General features: G+C 41.6%; 1 protein-coding gene across 1 annotated transcript in view; it reads left to right on the top strand.

Moving 5' to 3' along the window:
• Positions 1-6764: 6764 nt before the first annotated feature.
• Positions 6765-24608, top strand: part of ankrd26 (ankyrin repeat domain containing 26) — a 32092-nt gene continuing 14248 nt past the window's right edge. The window contains exons 1-25 of the mRNA XM_071522674.1: positions 6765-6964; positions 7869-7983; positions 8132-8305; positions 8624-8730; positions 8838-8975; positions 10021-10181; positions 10333-10359; positions 10791-10827; positions 10915-10984; positions 11067-11124; positions 11215-11408; positions 14213-14408; positions 15129-15190; positions 15272-15371; positions 15649-15753; positions 16821-16909; positions 16995-17064; positions 17176-17220; positions 18343-18663; positions 18760-18861; positions 18948-19024; positions 19728-20690; positions 23363-23583; positions 23985-24224; positions 24515-24545. Of these exons, the coding sequence (XP_071378775.1) occupies positions 6765-6964; positions 7869-7983; positions 8132-8305; positions 8624-8730; positions 8838-8975; positions 10021-10181; positions 10333-10359; positions 10791-10827; positions 10915-10984; positions 11067-11124; positions 11215-11408; positions 14213-14408; positions 15129-15190; positions 15272-15371; positions 15649-15753; positions 16821-16909; positions 16995-17064; positions 17176-17220; positions 18343-18663; positions 18760-18861; positions 18948-19024; positions 19728-20690; positions 23363-23583; positions 23985-24224; positions 24515-24545 (3903 nt within the window). The remainder of the gene's footprint in view (positions 6965-7868; positions 7984-8131; positions 8306-8623; positions 8731-8837; positions 8976-10020; positions 10182-10332; positions 10360-10790; positions 10828-10914; positions 10985-11066; positions 11125-11214; positions 11409-14212; positions 14409-15128; positions 15191-15271; positions 15372-15648; positions 15754-16820; positions 16910-16994; positions 17065-17175; positions 17221-18342; positions 18664-18759; positions 18862-18947; positions 19025-19727; positions 20691-23362; positions 23584-23984; positions 24225-24514; positions 24546-24608) is intronic.

The raw sequence follows: 24608 nt of genomic DNA, 5'->3' as shown, positions 1-24608 counted from the left end.
GTTTCCATCATGGTAGATGATTAGAATAGATTAATAGAATGATAGAATAGATGATTCTGCAAGATTTCATTCCTTCTGCACTCTCTGTTTGGTTTACTGTAGCCCTAACATGATGGCATTATTGCAAAAACCACACTGATGCATTTACCTTCTGATATCTTTCTGAGATAAATCAGGCAGTAAGATACACTCTTTTCTTCAAACCTCTTCCTTGGCTATGTGAGACAAAAAGCAGGCCAGACAAACACAGTCAGGGAGTGGCAGTGAATCAGTTGTTTGTTCACACATAAAAAACAGTGCTGTGCACCTCGCAGCACTATAAAAGACCTCATGCAGAAGTCATATGTGTTCCCTGTGTGTGTGTGTGTGTGTGTGTGTGTGTGTGTGTGTGTATACCTCCACTTACCGCTGCCAGTTTGCAATTGCTGCAATCTAAACTCAGTGGTACTTTCAAAAACCCCCAGGTGGGTCCTTCTCTCTGAACTCGACACACGGCAGAATATTTACCTCTTCTAGAGCAGCGTCATGCTCTCTGTATAGAATGTATTATCCCAGAAGAGGTATTGACACTGGCTTTCATGCCTACAAATCACAAACCTTCAGTTAAGGTAGACGTGACACCAATGGACTTCTGAAAACAACAAAAAAATAACATAAGCTGTAATTCCAGGGTCTAAGCAGGGTGGCTTTGAAACAAGCGCTCTTCAATTTGAGAGCATGGCCGGTGGTGAAACACGGGGAGCTGGAGGGGTGAAAATGGAGTTAGTGGACCTGCAATGAGAAGGCAGGACTCAGTTGGTTTTAAGAGGTGAGACAAAAGCCTCAGAGATGTGACAGAGACGTAAGGGAAGGCGAAAACAGCTCACCTTGTCCCTTGTGTGTGTGTGTGTGTGTGTGTGTGTGTGTGTGCGTGCGTGCGTGCGTGCGTGCGTGCGTGCGTGCGTGCGTGCGTGCGTGCGTGCGTGCGTGCGTGTGTGTCCAAAATTAGATATCTACCATTCAAAAACAACGACACCCACTGTCCCATATTGACTGCTGGCATGAAAGTTAGGCACAGTATGGGCTGAAGATGAAGGTAGGAGTCATCTGAAGACATTTGCTTATAAAATAGTGCATTTTCTGAGGACAGAATTTATGTTTTTCAAATACTGTATTACCTGATGAATTTCAGAACATATTTTCTGTAAACAAACAGCGGAATAAGTAGATGACCTTCATTCTTACCGTAGATTCTCCTGTCATGCTCTGAGAATTTACAAACAATAAGACTCCTTCCCCCTATTTTGGCAAAGATCCTGGTTAGAGCCTTTATGCAAATTGACCCTCAGATCTAGTTTATCAAAGAGAACCAATATAAATTTGTAAGTATTGTTGTGATGCTAGAGACAAACTAAAAAAGCCTTAACTGAATAAAACCTTGACAACTGAATAGATGATGAATCAACTAGGGGCTAACCCCTGGTGTAAGGGAATATGTAAGAACAAGCTTTCAAGTTAAGGTGGTTCTCTCATTCATAGCGCATGAGTCTTGGCAGTGCTCTCCCTCTAAAGCACTGTGATTTAAAGATGGATTTATTTGGGATTTACTGCAGAGATAAGCCTTTCTCTGACTTGACAAAGAACGTGTCACAACATGTAATATCAAGACTGATACTGTGAAAGGTCTAAATGAACTATGGCCAACACATCTGTTAAAGACAACTGAGGACTTTAAAGTACAGTACAGTATGTTTTGCAACTAATCTACCTGGATTACTTGAGATGACTTAGACTCACAGAGGAATTTTCTTTTCCAAATTCCAGAACTTCAAAATACTACCAAAGAAATTCTGGGAAAGAACCACTTGAGAAAACTGTATTGTTTTTGACAAGAGATTCTCTGTGAACATAGAATCATAATAAATGTTTTATATGGCTGTAGTCAAGCTGTTGCAGAGTCAAATTAACCTATTCTTCCATCCTTGTCAATTGATTTGATTTTAGGTATGATATGACTGCCTGCCGCCTTGACAGTGTACTGTCATATAGAGAGGGTGAGGGCTCACAGTTCACAGATGCCTGCTACTTGAACTGAAAATGTTGACCTGACTCATTGATCCCTGGCTGGAAAACTTTACAAATTCCAGCAACTGAAGACATCTGTGGCATGAATTATTATTGAATGTTGACTTTGAATGTAGCCTCTCATAACTCCATCGTTCATCCCTTAAAGGCCTGATCTGCGATATATATATATGTCCTTCAAGATGAAAATTTAATTGCGGTATAGTTTGGTTATGACAATAACAATAATATTACAACGCTACCTGTCCTGACATCCTCTCACAAAGCCATAAGACTTTAGACTCAATTTGGAGGCAACAGAGTGTGTGTGGGAGGGCGACGGGTGCCTCGGATACTACATTTCCCTTTGTCATTCCTATGAAAACATTATAAACCATTGGAATAGTACACATTTTAAGTATCATGAAATACATAGTACATGGAAAATATGAAACAAAAAGAGCAACAAATCAAAGAACACATTATGCAGCAATAAAGTCAAAGCACATCCAGTCTTTGCTGTTAAATCAGACTTAGCCAAGTTAAACCTGCTCCCGACCAGGTTTGGCTCATAGCGTCAATTACCATGGTAACGTAGCTTGGCTTGTGAAATGGAATTATCCGAGAAACTAGTCAGACTTACTGAATTAAGCCTAGTTTAGAGGGAAATAACCCCCTGCTCTCAACAGTGATCACAGACTGGGGCTTTATAATCCCATGAAGCATTCAAGTAAAACCTCTATGTAATATTGATTCACAATTCCAACCAAAAACTTGGTTCGAAGGAGCATTATTGGTATTCAAGCACACATCATTTCAGAGCTGTGTTTATCTGAGATTAAGTCTATTCATAACTGAGAGTGAGAAAGTCATTATCTGTCCATCATCCAAAGCACATTGTTCGGTGGTAATATCCTCAGTAGTAATTGCATGTTAAATTATATTATCTTACCCAATCAAGTTATCATTAACATTGCTGGAAGAGCATTTCATTGAAACCAAATGAACCGTTATTGCCATTGTCCATTAATGAGCTTTACCTCTACCCCAATTAGGTATAGCAGTCTGACCACATCTGCCCACATCCTCATTAGAATCCCATTGGTTTGGGAGGATGTCAAAGGCACCTGGCATTACAAAACAAGAGCCAAATAATTAGCCATTCTCAAATGCACAGATATTCACCAATGCCTTACTTCATTCATGTGGCTGTTGTCTGTTGTATTGAGGTCTTATGACAAATGTACCATACTTGGGATGTGTTCACACAGACTGTGTTGTTGGCTAACCGATGAAATTTTCATTACGTGCCTTTTTTCTGAAAGTCTTTCAGAGGTGAGGCACTTTTTATTCTCATGTGTCTCCTCATTGAATCAATGGAATCATAAGCTATGCATGAAAAATTGTCTCTTTTTGTCTTATGCAGGCATACATACAGCATTTCTCGTAAGCATAACACATATCAATTTACTCCTATGAGGCAATCTACCATTCCTTTGTAATACCAAGGCATGATAGGCTTGATGTTTTTATAGATCATAATTCTCTCACACAGCTGTTATGTGTATTCCTGCTGCAGCAGAAAGCAATTTTGAGCTGCTGTGCTCTAGTGGAGGTAAAATAGCTCAGGGCCAAACTAATGATTTGTGTCACAGTATGCTCTGTGCTTTTCTCAATTTGCCTGCATTTTGTTCTCCCATTACAAGCTATGATATTCAAAGAGTGCTGAACAAAGCCACCCAGGGGTGGCTACTAGTTCACATCCTGCTACAGTTACAGCTAGTTGACATTGTCTTAAATACAGTTAGTGGACAAGTGTACTGCAGTCACATTTTTAACTTACTCTGCATTCATCCCGTCAGGCCTACAGTTTAAATATCTTGCTATGGTAGCAAGAGTCTCAGTCAGCTACTATAAAATTACTGTTGCATGACATTGGGTGACTTGGTATCCAAGGTAAATATATGCATACAGAGGAAAAGGGATTAGTGTCCTGTGTAATGTCGCACGTTCAGCTGTGGGAGTAAGCAATCCATCGTGTAAACTTGCATAACACAAGAGCTAAACACTTGGATTATTATCATCCAAAGGTAGGATCATCAGCATGTGGAGGATCATCAACATGCCTTCAGAGATTCCATGATATCAAAAACTTATTCAGTGTGGGGAACAAGAAAAAAAAACATCTCTCAAAGGATTGTTCTTGTTTTATCATGTTCAGATGGTCATGTGGCAAGACAGTAGTCTAAAAAAAAGGTGAATTTAATTGATTTAGTTCTGTAGTAACAGTGATACCATTGTGGAAGGGCTGCCTAGTCGTTCAAGACCGTCTCAGATCACAATTTAAAAAAATAACTGAACACCCTCTAAGCACCTACTGAAGGCAATGCGAAGGTTATGCAATTGTGAAAAACACTTAAGCAATTCAGTTGGATCCATTATGACTCAAATGTATATCCTTTAAATAACAATTACCATTGCTACATGTCACCTTAAATAAAAAGAGAGAATTTTATTTTTGTCAAGGAAACTAAAGATGTCTCCCTGCAGGAAAAACCTTCAACATGATATTTTAGGCTGAGGTTTAGGTCAATAAACATGGTCAAGGGCACAAATTGTGATCTTCCATATTGGTATTGGCTGAATATTTCCAAAACCATGTTGGTAGTTTTTAGAGTCTCTGTAGGAACACATACTTGTTTGACTGCTGCTCCTCACATGCTGCACACTGTTAACTGAAACAGATTGTAACAAGCCAAGCAACAAACACAATTCAAGCCAGCAAGAGATGTGGCTCCTATTACAAGGCAATAAAATCTAGTTATAGGAGGTAAAAACTAAATTACTGGGCACTAGAAAAAAAGTTCCAGACCCCTCAATGATGCCAAAAGAACCATCTGAGTCATATGAAAACAAACTGGATTTCCTCTCCAATATCCTTCAACCTGATAAATCTTATTCCCCCATAATGGTTGAGCAAAAGCACAAATTATGCTACAAAATAAGATTTTAGCCCTCAACATAAAAACATAACCCACAGAAATTATCTTCTTTTCTTCCACTCCACTGTCTTTAGTTTACGTCAAAGCCTCTCACATGTGGTGCTCTTCAGTATGCTGTGTGCCTATAGGGTCTAAATTCTCCTGAAATGTTTGGAGAACCCCTTGGGGTGACCAGACCCAATGTTGGGAACTGCTGGGCCTTTTAAAACTGCAGTCCTTATGGGCAGAGCCAACTATGATTTCAAGACAGATGTCACCATCAAGTGGCAAAATTTTGCCAATGCACAAGAAGACGTGAAACAACTGTACTGTAAACCAGAGCCATTGTAAACCAACCAACCTTTTACACTGAAGTCGTCTATTGGTCAGTGGAAGGAGTTGTTTCATAGAACTGGTTTCTGATTGGTTCGCAGAAGACACAGCCAGCAAGTTCTTCTGAGTTGTGTACTCGTTAGCTTCAACTGCCTGATAGGGTTCGGATCATCAACAGGTTTGTGTCTCGGTTTATTGAGCTAACTTAAGTAGCTATTACACGTTGTCTTTCCTGGATGCTCGCATAACGTTAAGAGGCTTGCTACACCCTTCATTTTGTAGTTATCGCTTACCTAAATAATTGCTGTCTCCGCTGTCCAGTATGTAACGTTTGCTAATTAGCTTTGAGTTAGCTGCGTTTAGTTTGCCTGAGCTAACGACGTTAGCTAACGACTTCTGTCAGAACAATATCTATTACTGTTGCTGAATTAAGTCTTGCATACTACCCATGCTATTTCAACGTGATAGCGACAACAGCTGCTCTGTTCGGCTCTGCTACAAATTCAATTCAAATATGGCGGTTTGCATCGTTTGTGAAGTGACGACGTGGGTGGCGCAGCACGGAGCCATCTACTAACTTATGCCATTGAAATCGTTAGCTAGGTAATGTTGCTAGGCAACAAATGATCGCAACTATAAGCAGATTTTTGGCATTGACCACCATGTTTACTTTTTCCTGGACAAGATAATACCAGAAACTGTTGAGTGCATCAATCAATAGTTAATGATAGAGGAGAAAAATATGACATCAAGGTAACTGTCAACATCAACATAACGTCAGATGGTTACGGTAGCCAACCATTTGTGCAGTCAGTTGCCATGGTAACAAGGCACAAGATATATGTTCATGTAACAACGCTCACTAGCTGACCTATAAGCTTGGGTTATGTTTAATTTCTATGCTAGTTTACAAAATCGCTGTAGTAATGCAACGACAACATAGTACATTTTAAGTCGTAGACACTAACGTTATAGAGTATGCCCCGGTTTCCAGCAAAGGTATGGTCAAATGAGGGTAAACGTTGCTTAGCGTTAACTGTAACGCTACCGTTAGCTTGATCGCTAATCGGCATCAGTGTTTAGTCAGCTAACAGTTAAAGTAATGAGGTGAAAAGTATCAGTGTTTCCTAACGTGTCCAGTTGATTGATATGCCAGGCGCTGGTTTAGCGTTACTTTTTTATCAAATGTGTTTGAATGATGATGTCGCCTATTAATCTCAAAGAAATATCTAGCAAGCCTGCAAGTCTCTCAACGCGGTTTTACTGAGTGGCTAATCCGCTTTACACGTCTTATTTTTAGGGATGGGAGAGACGCCTGTGGTGATCCTCCAGCAGCAGCTGAGAAGCAGGTAGTGACGGTGCAAAAGCAATGCGGTCGCGTCGCTGTCTGCTGTGCTGCTTTCTACAATGAAGAAGATATTCAACTTCACTAAGAAAAAGAAATTCCCCTCCAGCACCCCCGACAATGGGAGTGTGCTCTCTGTTGGCTATGAACTGAAAGAAAAGGACCTCGGGAAGGTTCATAAGGCTGCCTCAGTGGGTGATGTGGCAAAGCTGAAGCAGCTTGCCAAGAAGAATGACATCAATCAGCTTGACAAGGAGAACAGGTAAATGGGATAGTAGGAACAGTGCTTGTTACTCCTTGCTGGATTGATTGCCCTCTGTGATATTACTCATTATTGCAGTCCATGAATTGTTTTATATCATGCCACCATCACTTCATCACTCCAATGCTCTTATCTTTATCTCTCTGAACACTATCTGTAGAACGTCTCATTTATCCACTATTACATCAGTGTGTATATTTTTAGCAGCTTCTGTTCAATAGTCCTCATTATGGACATTTTTCACATAAGCTGAGTATCCTAAAGCCCAAAATCCCAGAACAAGAGTTATGGTAACTGGTATCCAGTATTTCATACTGTCAACTCATGTTTTAAATGCCAAGTAAAATGGATGCGACACCTCCGTTATTTCTTTTCTACTTGTGTTTCAAGGTAGGATCTAGTTACCTTTTACCAGTAGTATGTGGCAGACGAAATTGAGTGGTGTTAGTGGAGTGCTTGAGCCAATTTACAGAGTGGCTTGTTATAGTGAAACAATAGTGAGGCATCTGTTCCTTAGAAACTACAGTAGGACTTCACTAATTCAAAATCCCCAAGAGCCGAAATTGTCCGAACTAGTTAAATATTCAGGTAACCATTCATTGACCCATTCAAAAAATGAAGTCTGACATATTCTAAAACACACTTTCTACTATAACTTGCATTCTTATCACTATTCCTTGCATATTTTCTAGAAGGAAATCACAGATGTTGGGCACAGTAAATGGTATTATTGGTTTTTTTTTTTTATTGTTTTAAAAGTAGTATTCTAATGGTAATTATTATTAATTGTATTAAATTATTTTTTGTGTCAGCTTTGAATTGGCTCATTATGTCTGGTCAGTACAAGAGTGTGAATTAGAATGCTTGCATGTGAGAAAATTATCATCCTTTTTTCCTTTTACAGAACAGCGCTTCATATTGCCTGTGCCAGTGGACATGTTGAAGTGGTTCAGTTCCTCGTTGAGAGCAAAGCCAAGCTTAACCTATGCGACAATCAAAATAGATCCGCCTTGATGAAGGTAATCCTGGATGATGAGAGTCCTAGATGGAGAGAGCAACGCTTTTAAAGTAAAATGTATTGGTGATGAGCATGGTTGGCCAATTTCTTAATGCATGTCTTGTTTAGAGCCTTGTCCCCACACTCTTGTTAATTCTCCACATTGGCAGGCGGTGCAGGGCCAGTATGAGCGCTGTGTGAGCATACTGCTGGAGAATCATGCCGAGCCAAACCTGGTGGACATCAATGGGAACACAGCCCTGCACTTGGCCGCAAACATCCCTGCCATCTCCACTGCCATGCTGCTCCTTGAGCATGAGGCTGACATCAACGCCCAGAACAAGGTAACCCTTGCGGCCTCAGGCCACATACTGGGACCGTCTGCAGTAGCACAGCTAATACACACTGAAAGAAACATATTAGCAAAGCCGTGGGGAGTAGGCTTATCTCCTATAGGTTTAGAATAGCGAGAGCATGAAGCTAAAGACAGGAGCACAGTTACATCATAACTATACACGATAATAATTGTTGTTTTTTAACATGTTAAAATGCTACAGCGTTGTTTGATATCGGGCACTGGATCATATATTAACATTGAGGTGTTGCTATTCTGATGAAGGCTGTGCACTGAAAGAGGATATTGATTTTGATCTGATTTTTAGGAGGGTTTCACCCCCTTGACTGTGGCAGTCCGTGAGAACCATGCGGAGATGGCTGAGTTTCTCCTTAAGGAGGGTGCTGATGTGAATTTTAAGGACCAGGGGCAAAGGTCACTGCAAAACAATGGCACATTTGTGATACATGTAGAATGACCTTAATTTTGTTGACTTGTCAGTTTACACTAGGTCATGTTGCTGTCATTTATTTCGCCTTTAGGTCCCCATTGATGATAGCTGCTGGCAATGGACAAATCAATATGTTGCGGCTGCTCTTACAGTTTGACGCAGACATTACACTAAAGGATACCAAAGGATGGTCATCTGACGACCATGCAGTGATGAATGGGCATCATGCGTAAGCTGTTTCTTTTACTTGCTCATATATTCACCTAGAGCAGGGGTGTCGAACCATGTGCCATGGAGGGCCGAGAGTATGCAGGTTTTGTTCCAACCAAACACTATACCAGGGGTCTTTCTCAGTATGCGTTCTTCTATCCTCCATGTTGCTAATGTTACCTGCTTTTTAGCAGCTGTTTGGGGGCTGCCGCTAGCTTGTGCATCTCGCAGTGCCACACACTTCTCCCACTCGGCTGCTGCCTCAGTTGGATATGCTGGAATAAATTTGTCGTGCTGCTACCTTTAGTTGCCACAGACTTTAGACAAACTTTACAACAGACAGTGCTTCGCTCGACGTCGGATGTTGCAAAACCGAACCACTTCCAAACGAGCTCCTCACAAGCTCAGGGAAGCGTTGGGGCTTGATTGACAGAGAGCAATCCGTGGCGTATTTACCCAGGTTAAAGTGAATCTCGATTTTCATTTTTAAACATCGTCCTAAACCATAAATTTGAATTAATTGATAAAATCGATTTATCGCCCAGCCCTAGTACAGAGCCAGTTGAAACAGCTGGGAAAGTTAACAGCTGCGTGTCTAAATTAATCACACAGTCCATCTCAAACTGTAATTATGCATCTCTGTGCTTACGTTCATGTGAAGTTTGTTCAAGAGACAACTTGGGAAGAACATTCTCCACAAGGTCACAAGTATCAACTTGGCATCCTTGGATCCACCTGAGTGGATTATCAAATCCACTCAGGTGTATCAAATCCACTCAAGTGATTTTCACTGATTAGCACACTTTCAACCAGAGAGGTGGAGCTAATCAGTGAAATCACCCGGTGGAGTCTTTAGTTGGAATATAACACTGCATACTCTCGGCCCTCTATGACAGATGGGTTGACACCCCTGACCTAGAGGATTGCTGTATACGTAATATCCACATCTCCTTTGGCTTTTAGCATATCACAATCAGAATCACTTAGTACAAGTACAATAAATGTACAGGAATTTGTCTTGGTGACATTTTCAGTCTCATGACTCTCTTTTGACTCCCTTTTAGTTGTTCCCACCTCATCATCGAGCATGGTACCAAGAGGAACGCCATGCCCTCCCTCTCACATCAAGTCCCAAGTAAAAAGAAGAAAAAAATGCTGTTGGGCAGTCCTTCCCAAGATGTTGAAGCAGGCTTCTCTCTGGGAGGACCAGCCACTGACAAAGATGGTAGGAAGATGGGTTTTCATTGCATCATAATAAACAAGTGGTACGAGGATATTATCAGTCTAACCTAGTACTGTATCATTATTGTGTCTGTTCATAATTGACCTTGATTATTTCATTTATCCCTCATGCAATACCACTTGACTGGATCTAGAGCATGGAGCAAATGAAGCAGGGAGAGGTATTACTATGCATAGATATAGCTTTGACAGCAAAATCAGACAAATTCAAGTTGTTCAGGGCTTATCTTTGTCTCTTAACGTAAATTAAAAATATGCTGCACTTGTATAATTCAAAGGGAATTATGCATTCAATGTTTTTTCTCCAGTAAAGATGATTAACCGTTACCAAGGCTGCATACTTACCCACCTCCTGTCTTGAGGAAATGTCTGATTTTGTCATGCTGATTTGATAGTGTTTTGTGGATTGCACTTTGTGCACTTTTTAAGATGCTAACCTATGTTTCGGACCCAACATTTGATAGCATAAATATAATCGTGCAACATGAACCTCTCTGAAATTGGTTCCAATGTGGATAAGTCTTGACTAAAGAGGATTGAGGTGTATAAAAACTGACAACTGACAACACCAAGTTCCTCTGTTGTGTTGCAGATACTGAGGACAATTCTCAATCAGAGTCACTAAGTCGGTGAGCACATTTCTTTTCAATATCTGAAACTTAACAGTCAACAACTATGTGACTTCCCAGTTCATGTCATTCTTCTTACCTGCTCAGGGCTTCAAAAAGTGCTGCTGATGATTGGCCATCGTCAGAAGATGATGATGAATCAGATTTAATCCCAAAGGTGATTGTTACACATTTATTCTTACGAATATTGTTTTTTCTGAAGTCAATTCTGACCCTTATTTGTTCTGTTGTTTTTTCAGAAACCACAGAAGGTAAACCTAAGGAAACTGATTGCCTCTAAGAATGGAGAGGATGCTGGTAATTTTTTTTTAACCTCGTTCACTTGTTGGTGTCCCTCCATAGTTTGTGGTTGTTGGTAGTTATCTTTGACCCCTGCCTCCCCTGTAGCTTCTGCACAACCGGACAGATCCTTGAGCGGCACAGAGTCTGAGCCTGAGAGTGAGGATAGAGTCCTGAGAATCCCATCCCTCCCCAAGGCTTTACCATCCAGCAAAGCTCCACAGCACCTAGTAGCCCCCTCCCCTGCTTCCTTTTCCAAAGCTCCCCAGATGACTTCTGTCCCTCTCCCAAACTACAAAAAGGTAAAATAACTATGTTGAAACCGTACCAGTTGTATTTCTGTGACATCTTTGTCTCCTTCTTTTCTTCTATTTTTGTCCTTAATACTTAAAACAAGCAGACCATGGAGCTGAGCTGAGGAAAAGTGAGCCTTCAGAGCAGCCTTCAAGTAGTAAAGCAAAATCAGACTCTCCAGAGGGAAGCCCAGAAGGAGAAGACTCTGAGGAAGAAGATGAAGATGATGATGATGATGATGATGATGATGAGGAAGATGATGATGAGGAGGAGGAGGAGGAAGATGATGATGATGAGGAGGACGAGGATGATGATGATGATGAAGAGGAGGATGAGGAAGAAGATGAAGAGGAGCAAGAATGTGAGGAGGAAGAGGATGACGATAATGCTGTGGCCTCAGTCCCGGACAACACCGTTGGAATAGAAGATATACAAAAACTGTCTGCCACTGGTGACCTTAAGATTATTGACAGTGGCAATACTCAAAATGTACCTGGTACTGACAAAGTAACTGGTCCTAGTCTTGTAGGTATAGCTGAGAAAGTAGAGGCTCCAGAGAGTGCGACCAATACAGAGACTCAAAATAATGAGAACATCAGTTCAGCTGGGATATCAAACTATGGTATGCCGGTGACACTAGATATAGAGGATGACTGTGTTGTGTCAGCCATTCGGGTAGAATCTAAATTATCTGATGAAGATGAAAGCTGTGGGAAGGAAGGTAAATGGCTATCAGATCAAAAAATAATTTCAGACCTAGGTTCTACTGCAGGCCTCATGACTTCCAGACATAGCACCCAAACTCATTCACCTAGCAAGGTTGCGGAGGATTTTGATAAAGAGAAGAAAAAGGATGACGACGACCTAGATACAGACTCCTGGAGTGATAAACCAGACAATGTTGATACAATGTGGAATGACAGTGATGATGATGATGAGGGTAATCAAAAGGGGGGATTTGGTCGCAACACAGTACTAGCCAACCGAAGCAATATGGTATCTGAGGAAAATTCAGATGGTTCTTTAGATGCTAAAGATGCTGATAATGAATCACATGAAAAGACTTCTAAAGTAGGAAAACGCAGGTCCTCATTGGGCTCCCCATTAGAGGAAAATGACAGTGACAACTGTGCTTCAGAAGAGGATAAGGTAAAAACAGATACTCCTGATCAGAAAGGTGATGCTCAAGCATCAGATTTGTTGCCAGGAGCAACGACTCTTCAGTCAAAAAGTATATCACCTAAACCAAATGAAGACAACCTGGAGTCCTTGTGGGATTCTTCATCATCAGTGATACCTCGCTCAAAAAGCATCTCACCTAAGCCAAAGGTAGGTGAACCAAAGTCCTCTTTGGAAGTCTCTTCACCAAGCACTCCTCACTCAAAAAACAGATCAGCTAAATCAAAGGTAGATCAGTCAAAATCAGAGTGGGATTCTTCCTCAGATAATGATGATCAAAAAGTTGGTGCCTCCTCCACCAAAGGTGAAGTGTTAGAGGTTATTGGTTCAGTAGAAGTAGAAGTGTCATCACCATTTACTAGTATGAATATTGTATCGTCAACAAACCAGGCTGGAGAGCAGCAGTGTTCTGATGACTCTTGGGAAGATGAAGATGAAGAAAATGTTGATGCCTCCCCTGCAGTGTCACCAGAACTTGAGGACAAAAAGACAACCAGTATCCAGATACTAGATAATGATGGTCTTGAACCCAGTTCTCTATCTCCAGAAATAGGAGGAAAATTAGATAATCAGAAAGATGATGATGATGATGATGGTAGTTGGGATGATGATGATGATGATGATGATGAAGAAGATGAAAGTGATGAGCCAGAAAAGCCTATCTCTCCCATTCAAAACAAAGCAGAAAATTCACCACACATGTATACACCCACTGCAGCTTCCCCTGTACCTAAGACAAATAGCAGGCCTTCTACACCAACAAATTTGCCATCACTAGTGTCTAGACCCACAAGTGCAATGGACAAGAAGTTAGATGAAGAAACTGACGTAGATATCTCTCAAAAGGTTGACATGGAGGGAGATGAAGATGACGAGAAGGTTCCCGTATCAATGATTGATGGAGATGATGAGTCTGCAGAATATAACGGACTGGAGGAAGAAAAGCTGTTTGATGATAAGAAAGAGAATCTCATCAAAGATGAGGAGAAAAGTGAGGATTCTGACAGCCAGGACCAAATGCTGCAGTACGATTTTGCCAATGCCACGATCAAAGTGCCTAATGTGGGAGATGATTCTGACAACACTCTTGATGGATACCTATGTGAAGGCGACAAGTCAGACGAAGAACGTGAGCCTAGATTAACTGCATATGTTCCACTATGTGATAAAGGTGGCATTGTCCCCCAAACGGCCTCATTAGATGACCTCGATGAAGAACCAGCAAAGGAAGTGAAATTATCCAGCCCACCCACCAAAGATGATGTTGCTGTTGGTCAGTGCCATGAGTCCAACAGTGGTGGATATTCTGACGAGGAGTTACCTCAAACTGACATTGATGATGTTGATGTAGATTCATATGTTGAGCTAGAGAGCACGGGCAAGGAAGGTCCAGAGCTCAGAAACATTGAAGAGCTTGTGACTGAGGTAAAACAGGCTTTGTGTGGTGGAATACAACAGGTAGTTTGTAGGTATATAGTGTAGCAGTGTCTGTGATGTAGTCTAGTTATTCTTAATAAGGCCTTTGTAAACACTCCAGTTCTGCCAAAGTCGTAATTTGGACTGCTTCTGTAAGTAGGTAACTGGGTTTTGAGAATATTTCATTGTGAATAAACCACATTTCTTCTTTATACAGAAAAAAGAAGATTCCATTGAGGAGGAGGAGGATGATGATGATGATGATGATGACGAAGAGGAGGAGAGAGATGAAGATGGGGAAGACGAAGGAGACTTCACAGATGAAAATGATCAGGCCGAAGTAGATGAAGGAGACTCCCCCATTGCTGCTACTCCTGTTCCAGAGACAGAAGTCTCAAAAGATAGGCAAAGGGGTAAGAAGCAAATCCTGAAATATAGACTTTTCTATTCATAATGGATGGTCTAAACATAAAACAGCCACATGTGCACCATATAAATAAAGGTCAATAGAAATGTACCATTGTCAAGATCTCAATGTATAGGTCATTCTAGTCATTACAATAACGTGCCCTGGTGCTGGCACTATAAACAAGTGCGTCTCACGCGCATACCACTTGTTTATAGTTCAGAGACTCCATCATTTAGCATTGTGCCGAAGGATTGCACCTAGGTGTGCAGAGCATGTGCTGCTTTTGTTTAGTTTCTTTTAACAAATCTGTCGCTACGTTTTTTCTACTTTCTGGTACATTCTTCAGTATTGAATTGCAGAATTTTGGTGATTTCTTGCCAGGATTTTTTTTTTTGTAATTGCTAGAGCTCTGCTAATCTCTCTTCAAATCAATCCATCTTGGATGGCTGTAGTGCCAGAAGGGATGTGAGGTAGTGTTTTCACTACTCTGACAAGCCAATCAACGTATCTACAGTGTGTGCAGCCCCTGTCATGTAGTTACATTTGTCTAGTTGTGCACGCTATGTCTGAGGGTCTGCCAAACCTCATTGTGACCCTCTGCCACAGTCACACTTTGTGACTGTGAGGACCGTTACCGTTCAAATTAAGCGTAAACCTGCATCAACCAGATACACTCCAGAACAACAGCTTAATTAATCAACATCTGTTGAAATCTCATCCATAGATTTCCTTTCTGAGTTGGGTCTGGAGAAGGGAGAGGAAGAGCAGGATTCATGGGACTCTGAGGTACAGTAAGGTGTTTTGGAATACCTTGAAGGATCAGATGTCTGTTATACCTGTCCTCATAGACTATTTTTTCTCTTTCAGTCCCACTCTGAAAACCCCAACAAGCCACATGATGGGGAACGAAGCTCTCATGCTCAAGTTCAAAAAGAGATGTCCATTGTTGAAGAGCAGAATAAAGAAGGTAATTCACACTTCATTGTTAATCCTTTTTTGGATATGTCAAAGCAAAAGAACTGATGACAGCCATTATAGCTTTGCTTTCTATAAAATCATTCCAGGCACCATTCCATGCTGCAGAAACAGTATCATAGAATAATGTGCATTAATGTATTAATGCATGTACTGAGTCTGTGAGTAATGGTTCATGTCTGCAAGTGTTGTGTTCTCAATTAAAATAAGCACTGTGATTTCCATCAGTCAAACAGATTTTCCAACAGTATGTTACATTTCTTTTGTAGACTTGTTTTATATTCCCTCCTTTTTAAGAGGGGAAGGAAGCAATACGATGGCAATTCTAGAGCCTCGGAGGAGTGTAGGCAGGCCAAGAGGCAGCCAGGGAGTGGGTATGAGTGTTTGTCTTGCCTCATAGGCCTGAAGAACAGCATGTTAACCATCCCAGAGGACTGACCATCACCTCATGATCACTATAAGAGAATGCATGAAACATACTCCTTCCTGACTGCTATCCTTGAATCCCATATTCCCAATTTTGGGTCTTACGGCTGAAATACATGGGACACGGACGCGACGCGTCCCGTAGGCGGGGCGGAGCAGGGTTTTTTACCTGCTACACAGACTCCGTCTTTGTAGCGCGTGGTTGCTGCCACATAGATGATCGGATTCACTGTTTTTTGAGTTTTGCCAAGTGATAATGCAGTTGGTTATGCAGGGTTTGGAAGTGTAGGCGATATTAACTGGTACTGAATTAATTAACTAGATCGGTTTAACTACAGGATCATGGATACACATTGATTTGATTGATTTTTTTTATGTGCAATGTAAAAACACCCACAAGGTTGCTCTGCTGCGTCACATTGCCTCTGGTACAATGAGGTATTTATTTTAATGATTTTTAAACAGATTGTACTCGTTTTTTACACAGTTCTATGGAGTTTTTACGTGTTTGAGGACCGCATAGCCGTGGCTTCCGTGGTCCGTGTAGCAGCTTCAGTTGATTATAACGGACGCGCTCTGTTGCGGGCATTCTGCGGCAGACGTGTCGCGCCGCATCCGTGTCCCATGTATTTTGGCCTTTAGAGGGTCACAAGTTCTGCTTGCCTTTCTTGTGCCTCTGTGGCCCTTGCTGTTTTGGCTCAAATGATATTTGCAAATACTTCTTTTGAGATGAGTGACTATGACACCTCTCAACATTCTAAACTAATGCTGAACTTGTGTCCCACTGAAACCAGAACAGGGAAAACTAAATGCTTGTCCTTTGCCTAATCATGCATCTTCATGCTAATTAACCATGAGCTCAATTGCATGGGAAAGCTATTTACAGTGCTCTGGCTGCATACGGCAAACTACCATGCAAACTCATTCAATTGCATCAGAACATTGTTCTGTCTTGTCCAGCAAATGTTTCCTGTTCTGTCTCAGCCAAACATATGATATATGTCTTGTCTTGCAGTTGTAAAGAACGATAATGATGGTAATGGAGGTTGCAATGACAGTGATGGCAAAGATGTGGATAATGATGATGCTGCTGCACAGAAAGAGGTATGTTTCAGCAATTTAATGCTGTAGAAAATGTATGAAATGGTGGTCCATTTCTATAACAATGTTTTTTTTCCCCCTCTGGCAGACTGAGAAGGCAAAATGGGAACCACTGTCTGTTTTGAGCAAGCTTGAAGGAGATACTGATAGAAAGACAGGTAAACTGGATTGTTCCTCAGCCTCATGATTCCAAATGTTAGAAAAATGAATTTCTTTGAAGCAGTTAGGTCTATTTCTCTTTAACCTTGTACTTCATTTCTGTTCAACAGATTTAATGGAAGAGCTTGGTCTGGGTGATGTTGATGATCTTGAAGGTAAGCTGAACTATTTAAATCTCCAGATGCACATTTTGGTGAGATTGTATTAATTAAACATAAAGTGAATGTTCCCGAACTTAGACCCCTAATTAGTGTCCCATGGTCCCGGGTAAGACTTACAGGTGTTGGGGAGTTGGTACAAACTGTTGTGGTTTTAAAGCACTAAATGAAGTTGACTACAGTTACTGTGTTTGTTTCTTTCATCACACTTTTTTTGAAGCTCAAAAAGCAGGTCAGTGCACATGGATTTAGATGATTAGAACCTTTTCTTGACCTTGCCAGCTATAGGCTGGTTCTTCCTTAAGGGGGTCGCACACCGGATGCGTCTGGTGGACGACATACAGCGTCCAATTCGAAACCAGTTTACAATGAAGGTGCACACAAGTGCCGCACGCTGGCGCCCAGCCACGACTTCCAGCGCTGCTCAGTGCAGAGTCTTGGATCGCCACTCACCGCCACTATTGCTGCTAAACCCAGAACAAGACCCACAAATCAATATTAGATATGCAGCTTGAAATTTATCATTGTGAACAGAAGTAGCAAGCCATCTAATATTTTAAAAACAATAACTCGTTTTTATTTTGTCAGCTGACATTTGTTTTCCATCTAAAAAATCATCTCCAATAAATCAAATAAATGTAGGCTATCCAGTATATCCATTCATTCACTCTATGAATGGCCCTCAAAAAAAAAAAAAAAACGAAAGATGGATGATGAACGGTTAATCAATGAAGTAGGTAAATATCCGGAATTATACGCCATCAATCACAGATTATTGAAGGATAACCAATGAAAGTCGGCAGCTTGGAGGAAGATTGCGGGAGTAACGGGATGTACCGGTAAGTTATAACGTTAATCTATTATAAATATTAACGTCTACTGGCCTTGTCCAATCTGCTACGCGGCGCAGTGCTTCTCGTCCTCTGTGCGACCCCCTTTAGACCCCAATTATACACACTGCAGTGCTGAAATAGCATTTCCCAGATCTTCTCCATTACATGATATAAGCACCTTACCATGTATGCCATGAGCGCATACATTTTTGGTTGTTCCCCCAGTTGGAATTGAACCCCCAACCCTGGCAGTATCAATACCATGTTTTACCTATCGCTCATCCAGGTTTTCATTGTGTTTCTGGTGCAGATGCTTCAGACTGGGATTCAGCCAGTACAACCAGTAGAAGGACCCTCCCTGGCCGCAGAATGGCCTCCCCTGGAGTCGAAGAGGTCCCAGAATGCTCCACTCCATCTATTCAGGAGCAGGAGCAAGAAATCCCTGCAGCAGCACCCCCTACACCCCAGAGGAGCATCAGCTCAGACAAGAGAATGTCAACACTGTCCAGCCCACATGCTCTGACCTCTCATTCCCCTCCCCAAACCCTGCCCCATCCCCAACCCCGTGCAAGGAAGATGGTGCCTCAGAAACCAGAGAGCGAAGAAGGTAAAAAACCATAAGACTTGACTTCCATGTCCTTATTATTTACCTCAGTAATTCACACAATAATTCTCCGTCTGACTTTGACTTTCTGTCACTCAGAATCGGATTGGGATTCAGACAATGTGACCTCTTCTTCCAGTCCAGTTAAAACTGACCATCAGCTGCCAAATATAGCTGAGCATCAGGCAGTGGTGATACCAGGTAAGGGACCCCTTGACTTGTAAAGCTGGCCTATTTGTGTACACACGTCTTCTGCTCTAGATAAAGACTGGCTGTCTCCTGTGTAGATTCCCCTGTGCATAAACCTTCACCAATGGCAAGAAACAGTGCGAGTAATGAAGAGCCTGAACAGCAGCAACAAAAGGTGAGTCGTCAGAAAATACCCTGCCCCACCTCAATCCTACCTCATTTCTCACCCTCTTGTGCTTTTTGTCCCAAACTGTCTGCACAGCACTGTTATGCTTTCCCACTCACAGGAAAAATCAGTCCAAATAATAAATGGGTATATTTCAAAGTGAAGTTACATTGACAAACAACTACCCAAATTGGATAAAATTATCTAGTTTCTGACATTATGAATTTGTATCTTTCATATTTGTTTTACATTGTGTGAGTCTCTTCCCTTTAGGATCTTCAAATCCTGAGATTTTCTTTGACTCATGTTGTGAAAATGCATTAATTTTTAAAACACTAAGCAAGATCAAAGGGCATAGACTCTGGATTTTGACTTCTAATACCAGGTGCTCATAGAAATTGCTACAATATATGCATGTGCAAAATTGTGATATTTTCTAATTACACAAAACATGGTGATATATTAAAACAATTTGGGCTTGATTTTCCCTGTTGTAAAGTGGTTATTATTTCCTTGTATTAAGATTTAAGTTGGTGATGTCATAATTAGGAAATGATATGAGAATCGGATATTACAGTGCTTCCACACTCATTTAAATATTTTTGTCTGTATTTTGAAAAGTTTAACATCTATATTGCAAAGTCAAACCTTGGTTTGTGCATTTTTTGTCTTGTTTCTTTGTGTATTTCTTTGTCCGCTCATGCCATCAAAGGAGAAAGATGATACTTTAGATACATCAGAGTTAGACCTAAATAACCCACACCACTCTGGCCTTGTGGGCTCTGAGAGTGGAGAAAACAATGAGTTGAGAGATGAAGTGGGTGATGACAAACAGTGGGAGAAACGTTACGAGAAGCTCTGGGTAGAGGTGGAGAAAAGGGATATAAAATCCACCTTCAAGAACGTAGCATGTGAACTGAAGGAGAAGTTTGGAGAGCTATCTCAGGCAAACAGATGTACTGCAGAAGACATCACAGAAGAAGAGCGGGCCAAGGCTGAATCTCCCTCTGCAGAGGAGGCGTCAAGCGATGAGGAGGAGGGGGAACTCTTTGTACGCCCCACAGCCAGAGCGAGGAGTACAGTTCTCCTCCCCATACCTGAGCAGCGGGAGTCAGGACTGGAAGACTCCGTGAGTGAGTCAGCTGAGAACTCCCAGTGTGAGGACCAGATCCAGGCCTGTGAGCCCCCATGTGGTGAGGGTGGCAAGGCTCAAGACTTGGATCTCCTAAGTGATGATGTTCTGGAGGACTGCACGTCTCCTTCACCACAGCTCTCTGCAGGAAGCTACACCACACAGAGAGACTGCAACATAAATCATGCTACCGAGGCTTTTACTGATGGCCATGTCGAGCCTATGTCTGATGATGTCAACTTGAACTCATCCTTGAATGATGAGACCAAACCTGAGCCAATCCAGCAACCACAACCGGAGCTTCCCCTGGGGGGCAACACCACTGATCTAGATGAAGCTGAGAGGAACCGTGCGAGCTCAGACGAGGATCCTGAAGAGTTTACTCAGTCTCGTCCTCCCTCACTAAGCATACATTCTGCAGCTACCCCAGGGGTTTCCGACGAAGAGTTGGAAGAGGACATGCAAAGGTTTAAGCATGAGGTAGGGATGCTGAAGTTTGTGTTCCTGGACTTGGAGAAAGAGAAGGCCCAACTACAGAAAGAGGTAGAGGATGGCCGCCCCTTACTCCCATAGTCCCTTCTAGATTGGCTCTCTTTCTCTTCATTTTTTCCCCATTTCATTACCTTTGGTGAGTGTGAGGAAAAAGCCCAAACCATGGCCACAAATTGTCACATCGGCTTATTTCCTTCTGTATTAAATGTCAATTTTCCATGTCACAATACTCCCAAGTGTAATTTCATGTAGAAAAGTTTTGCATGTTCCTTCTTCCATATATCCTTTTGCTACCATCACTATTCCTGAACTGTCATAGAACTCATCATTTATACTTTTTGCCAACAGTCTGTCTGTCTTAACCAATCTGAAAGACATTACAGAACAAAACTAACATTAGTGGCTTTTAAGGTTGTCAGCACAACACTCAATCCACAGTTGTAGTGTGTTTGGCATTCTGGATTGCACAGAAAGTACCATCTTTCATCTTCTTTAGTAGTGACTTGTCGTCTTTCTTTGTGCATGGACTCTGCATGTAGCTTTACATTCGATCAATTCTGTTGCACAAACTCTCCAGCTGATGTGGTGTGAAGGTGGTGTGGTAAATAATACTCTTCTTTACCCTGAAAAGAAGTGCTATTGGAATGATGTGGCAGTTGCTGTATTGGATTTTGTTTCATGCATGCCGGTTTGACATTAGTCTTCATACATGGAGTTGTTATAATATAACATTTGTAAAACAACTTGATATCCATGGAATGAACAGATTTATGTAAATTAACTTTTGGCCAGCCTTTTGAATGTTTTCTGGGATCAATGTTATCTTGAACAACTTAAAAGGAAATTATGTTGAATTTCAGCTTTGAAGTAAGTTCTTCCTATACCAAATGACAGAGTGATCCTTACTAGGGAACATTAACTAATTTCTTCCCCCATAGTCAACAAGACGGACTTGTATACATCGTAGAGAATATATAGGTGACTGATGATATCCAGGGTGATTTTCAGAGGATATAAGTGAGTGACTACATTTTACTGGCAATTAACTGATAGTACAACTCTAATGTGAAGCCCATTTGGATTGCCTAGCTGAGTACTAGCTGAATTAATGAAGTCAGAGTTCAGTTCATTCAGTCATTGGAACAGCTGCAGGGTGTGTATCACTATGACACCAAATTAGTCCGTGTGGCGACACGCGCATGCGGACTCACACTGCCGGTGTCGGCATGTCGGCATGAGGGAAAAATAGCTGGTGCTCCGCGCGTGGTAACCATAGAAACGACCGCAACGCACAGCTGTGTAGTCCAGAAGATGCTGCTATAATGACAGCTAGCTGCTAACGTTTGCACATGTTTACATAGCCATATATAACTACAGAATTGTAATGTACATAGCCTACCTCATGTACCACTCTTGCACCAACACGTTGGAGTCTCTCATTAATGTCCCGGTTAAGTTTTGGGAAATCACAGACCTCGAGAATCAACTTTTCCTCCATTTTTCAAACTGGCGACATGGTGTCCACTGATAATCAATTGCGTGGTGAAACGCCGCATCGCGGTGACAAAAAGTTAAAGACAATTGAACACTGGATGAGCGAGCAGGCGGGTGCGCGAAACGAGCACGAACGCGACTTTTTCACGACAGCGAGACGTGCCTGAATTCTCAACGCAGTCTCGCCACCCAACGGTTCTACTGCGCAGTCTGTCTTCACGGAAGATGGAGGAGCGCCCGGAGGCTAGCAAGCTAGCGCTAGCTAGCCAGTGCTAAAGTAGGGAGGTACTGAATTATCAATAGTAGCTCTAGCTTGCTCTTAAAAGTAATCTGTCTTATAAAGGTTTATAAAGTTATTTACCAAAACTAGCACCAAAAAATGGAGTGAGAAAACATTTTCATCGAATATAATAATCACAATATTTTATTTATGTTAAAGATCGTCACTACAAACGCCTTAAATAACAATCAAATTAATTTATTGAAATTAATTTATCGAAAACATATATTGTTTACTAGTTGCTATGCCAACCACCACTTCCGACTGAAAATGACAGATTCTGACAGTCCACCAAAAGCTGCCAACACAAAGTTTAAAATTTTTCAAAGTATCCGTCATTTGGTTGTGAACAGATCCGCTGTCCACAAGGAGGCGTTGAGGCACCAAATGTTATCTTAAATTGATTTCATGGCACAAAATGCATTTTCGAATGAAAATACGAATCCACGAAATCAAAGCCAGAAACTCAGCTTTGCGCATGACATGAAGTGTTGTATTTGAATTTGTAGATGAAAATGCATTTTGTGTCACACAAGGTAATATTTGGGGCCTCGCAGAATTCTACTTTCTTTAGATTCTAGTTTTGAGACAGTCATTCAAGTTGGACTATCCAAAAGGCTGTCCTGTCCATAACAATAATATATGTATGGTCTCAATTGACTGATAACACCAGTTTGATCCAATGCTATTTTTGAGAATGTTGGTTATAGTGAGCATAAAAATGCATGGATATGGTGCTTCCTTGTAATTAACTGCAAATACCATGTCACATAGAGTAGCCACACTAAGGTGTTAGGTCTCCCGAGGGAGGGGTGGCACACTGAATTATATATGACAAAGAATACAGGTACCTGCTCCAAAACGCATTTTAAAAGGCTGGCCCCAACCCGTTTCACTTTCCACTGATCCCTCAACTTTGATTATGAAACATTTACCCTTGTCTTTTCAGGTTGGCAAAGACAGGACAAAGACTGCAGTGGAGGTGCAAATGTCCAGTGCTTCCTGGGATGCTGGTGGAGCAGAAGTGGAAGGAGTAGAAGCGGAGAAACCTGAGACCAGTTTAGGATGCCGAAAAGAGCTGCCGAGTGGAAATGGAGCAACTCAAAGGGAACAGCTGCTTGCAGCCACTGACAGTATTACCCAAAGCCTGGGGTCTAGAAGTCCAAAGAGGTATGTATTGTTTAGTTTTTTAAGGTACATTTTTAGGCCCTGATATTCTGTTGGTATGTACACCAGATCCTTACAGATTGTTTTCAAAGCTTGACACATCCATGTTCAATGTCCTCTGAAATGAGAAACCAGAACACTTGTTCAGCCACAGGTACTGCTACATACCTTGTTTTTTAATTTATTGCTTTCATTTTTATTTATCCTGTAAAGCATTTTGTAACACTTTTTTTGGTAAATGCTCTGTAAATAAAGGTTGTTGTTCTTGCAGGACACATTTAACAGAGACCCCAGTCAAAATTTTGATTTCTTCCATCCTTTTTCTGAGGCCCTGCTTGAATTATATGTCCCAGGGCAGCCACGTGTTGGTGTAACATGTCATCGGGCTTGTCATTCACCGCTAGGTCTATTGCTTTCCATAGCACCAACATGGCCCCGGTGCAGTTACACCTCCCACTCCAGCAGACCTACAATAACAGCAAGCAGGAGGGGCAAGCTGTAGCTGTAGAGGGGACCTCACAGCTGGAGCTGGTCAGAGGGGCCCGGCGCAGTAGAGCCCCTCAGACCAACAGCCATGTTAACGGAGACCCTCTCTCTGTGTTTGACGATAGCACTTTAAGTGAAGTGTCGGACGATGAAGGAAGGTATATATGCAGTATGCCACTGTTTATCAGTGTCACCTCTCTTACTAACACTTCCACTGTTGGTGGTGGGTAATAATCAAGGCCTCCTTTACCTTGATTTTGACTCACTTCTCTCAACGTAGTTGCATGACTAACCTTTCTGACAAATGGAATAGTATACTGCATTATACCATCACACTTCAGTTGACTCTCCCTCCTCAGCTTAAAGATACTGAGCTTGACAGCGAAGCATGTGACATCAGTTTCCTAAATAACCCCTGTTCTTCTTCCCTGTGTTTTTTGTGGCCTAGGTTGCCATCTGAAACTCAGCAGAGAGACGAGGTAAAACCCTGCCAGTGTCACTTTGTCAATTAATTTCCTCTGTTGAGTTATTATAAATTATAA

Source organism: Centroberyx affinis, unplaced genomic scaffold (genome assembly GCF_046629955.1).
Source record: "Centroberyx affinis isolate AG114_WGS23_722 - 3 ecotype Tasmania unplaced genomic scaffold, CSIRO-AGI_Caff_v1 ptg001013l_1, whole genome shotgun sequence".
Classification (NCBI taxonomy): Eukaryota; Metazoa; Chordata; class Actinopteri; order Beryciformes; family Berycidae; genus Centroberyx; species Centroberyx affinis.
Note: the sequence above shows the minus strand (reverse complement) of the source record. Positions and strands in the feature narration are given on the sequence as shown.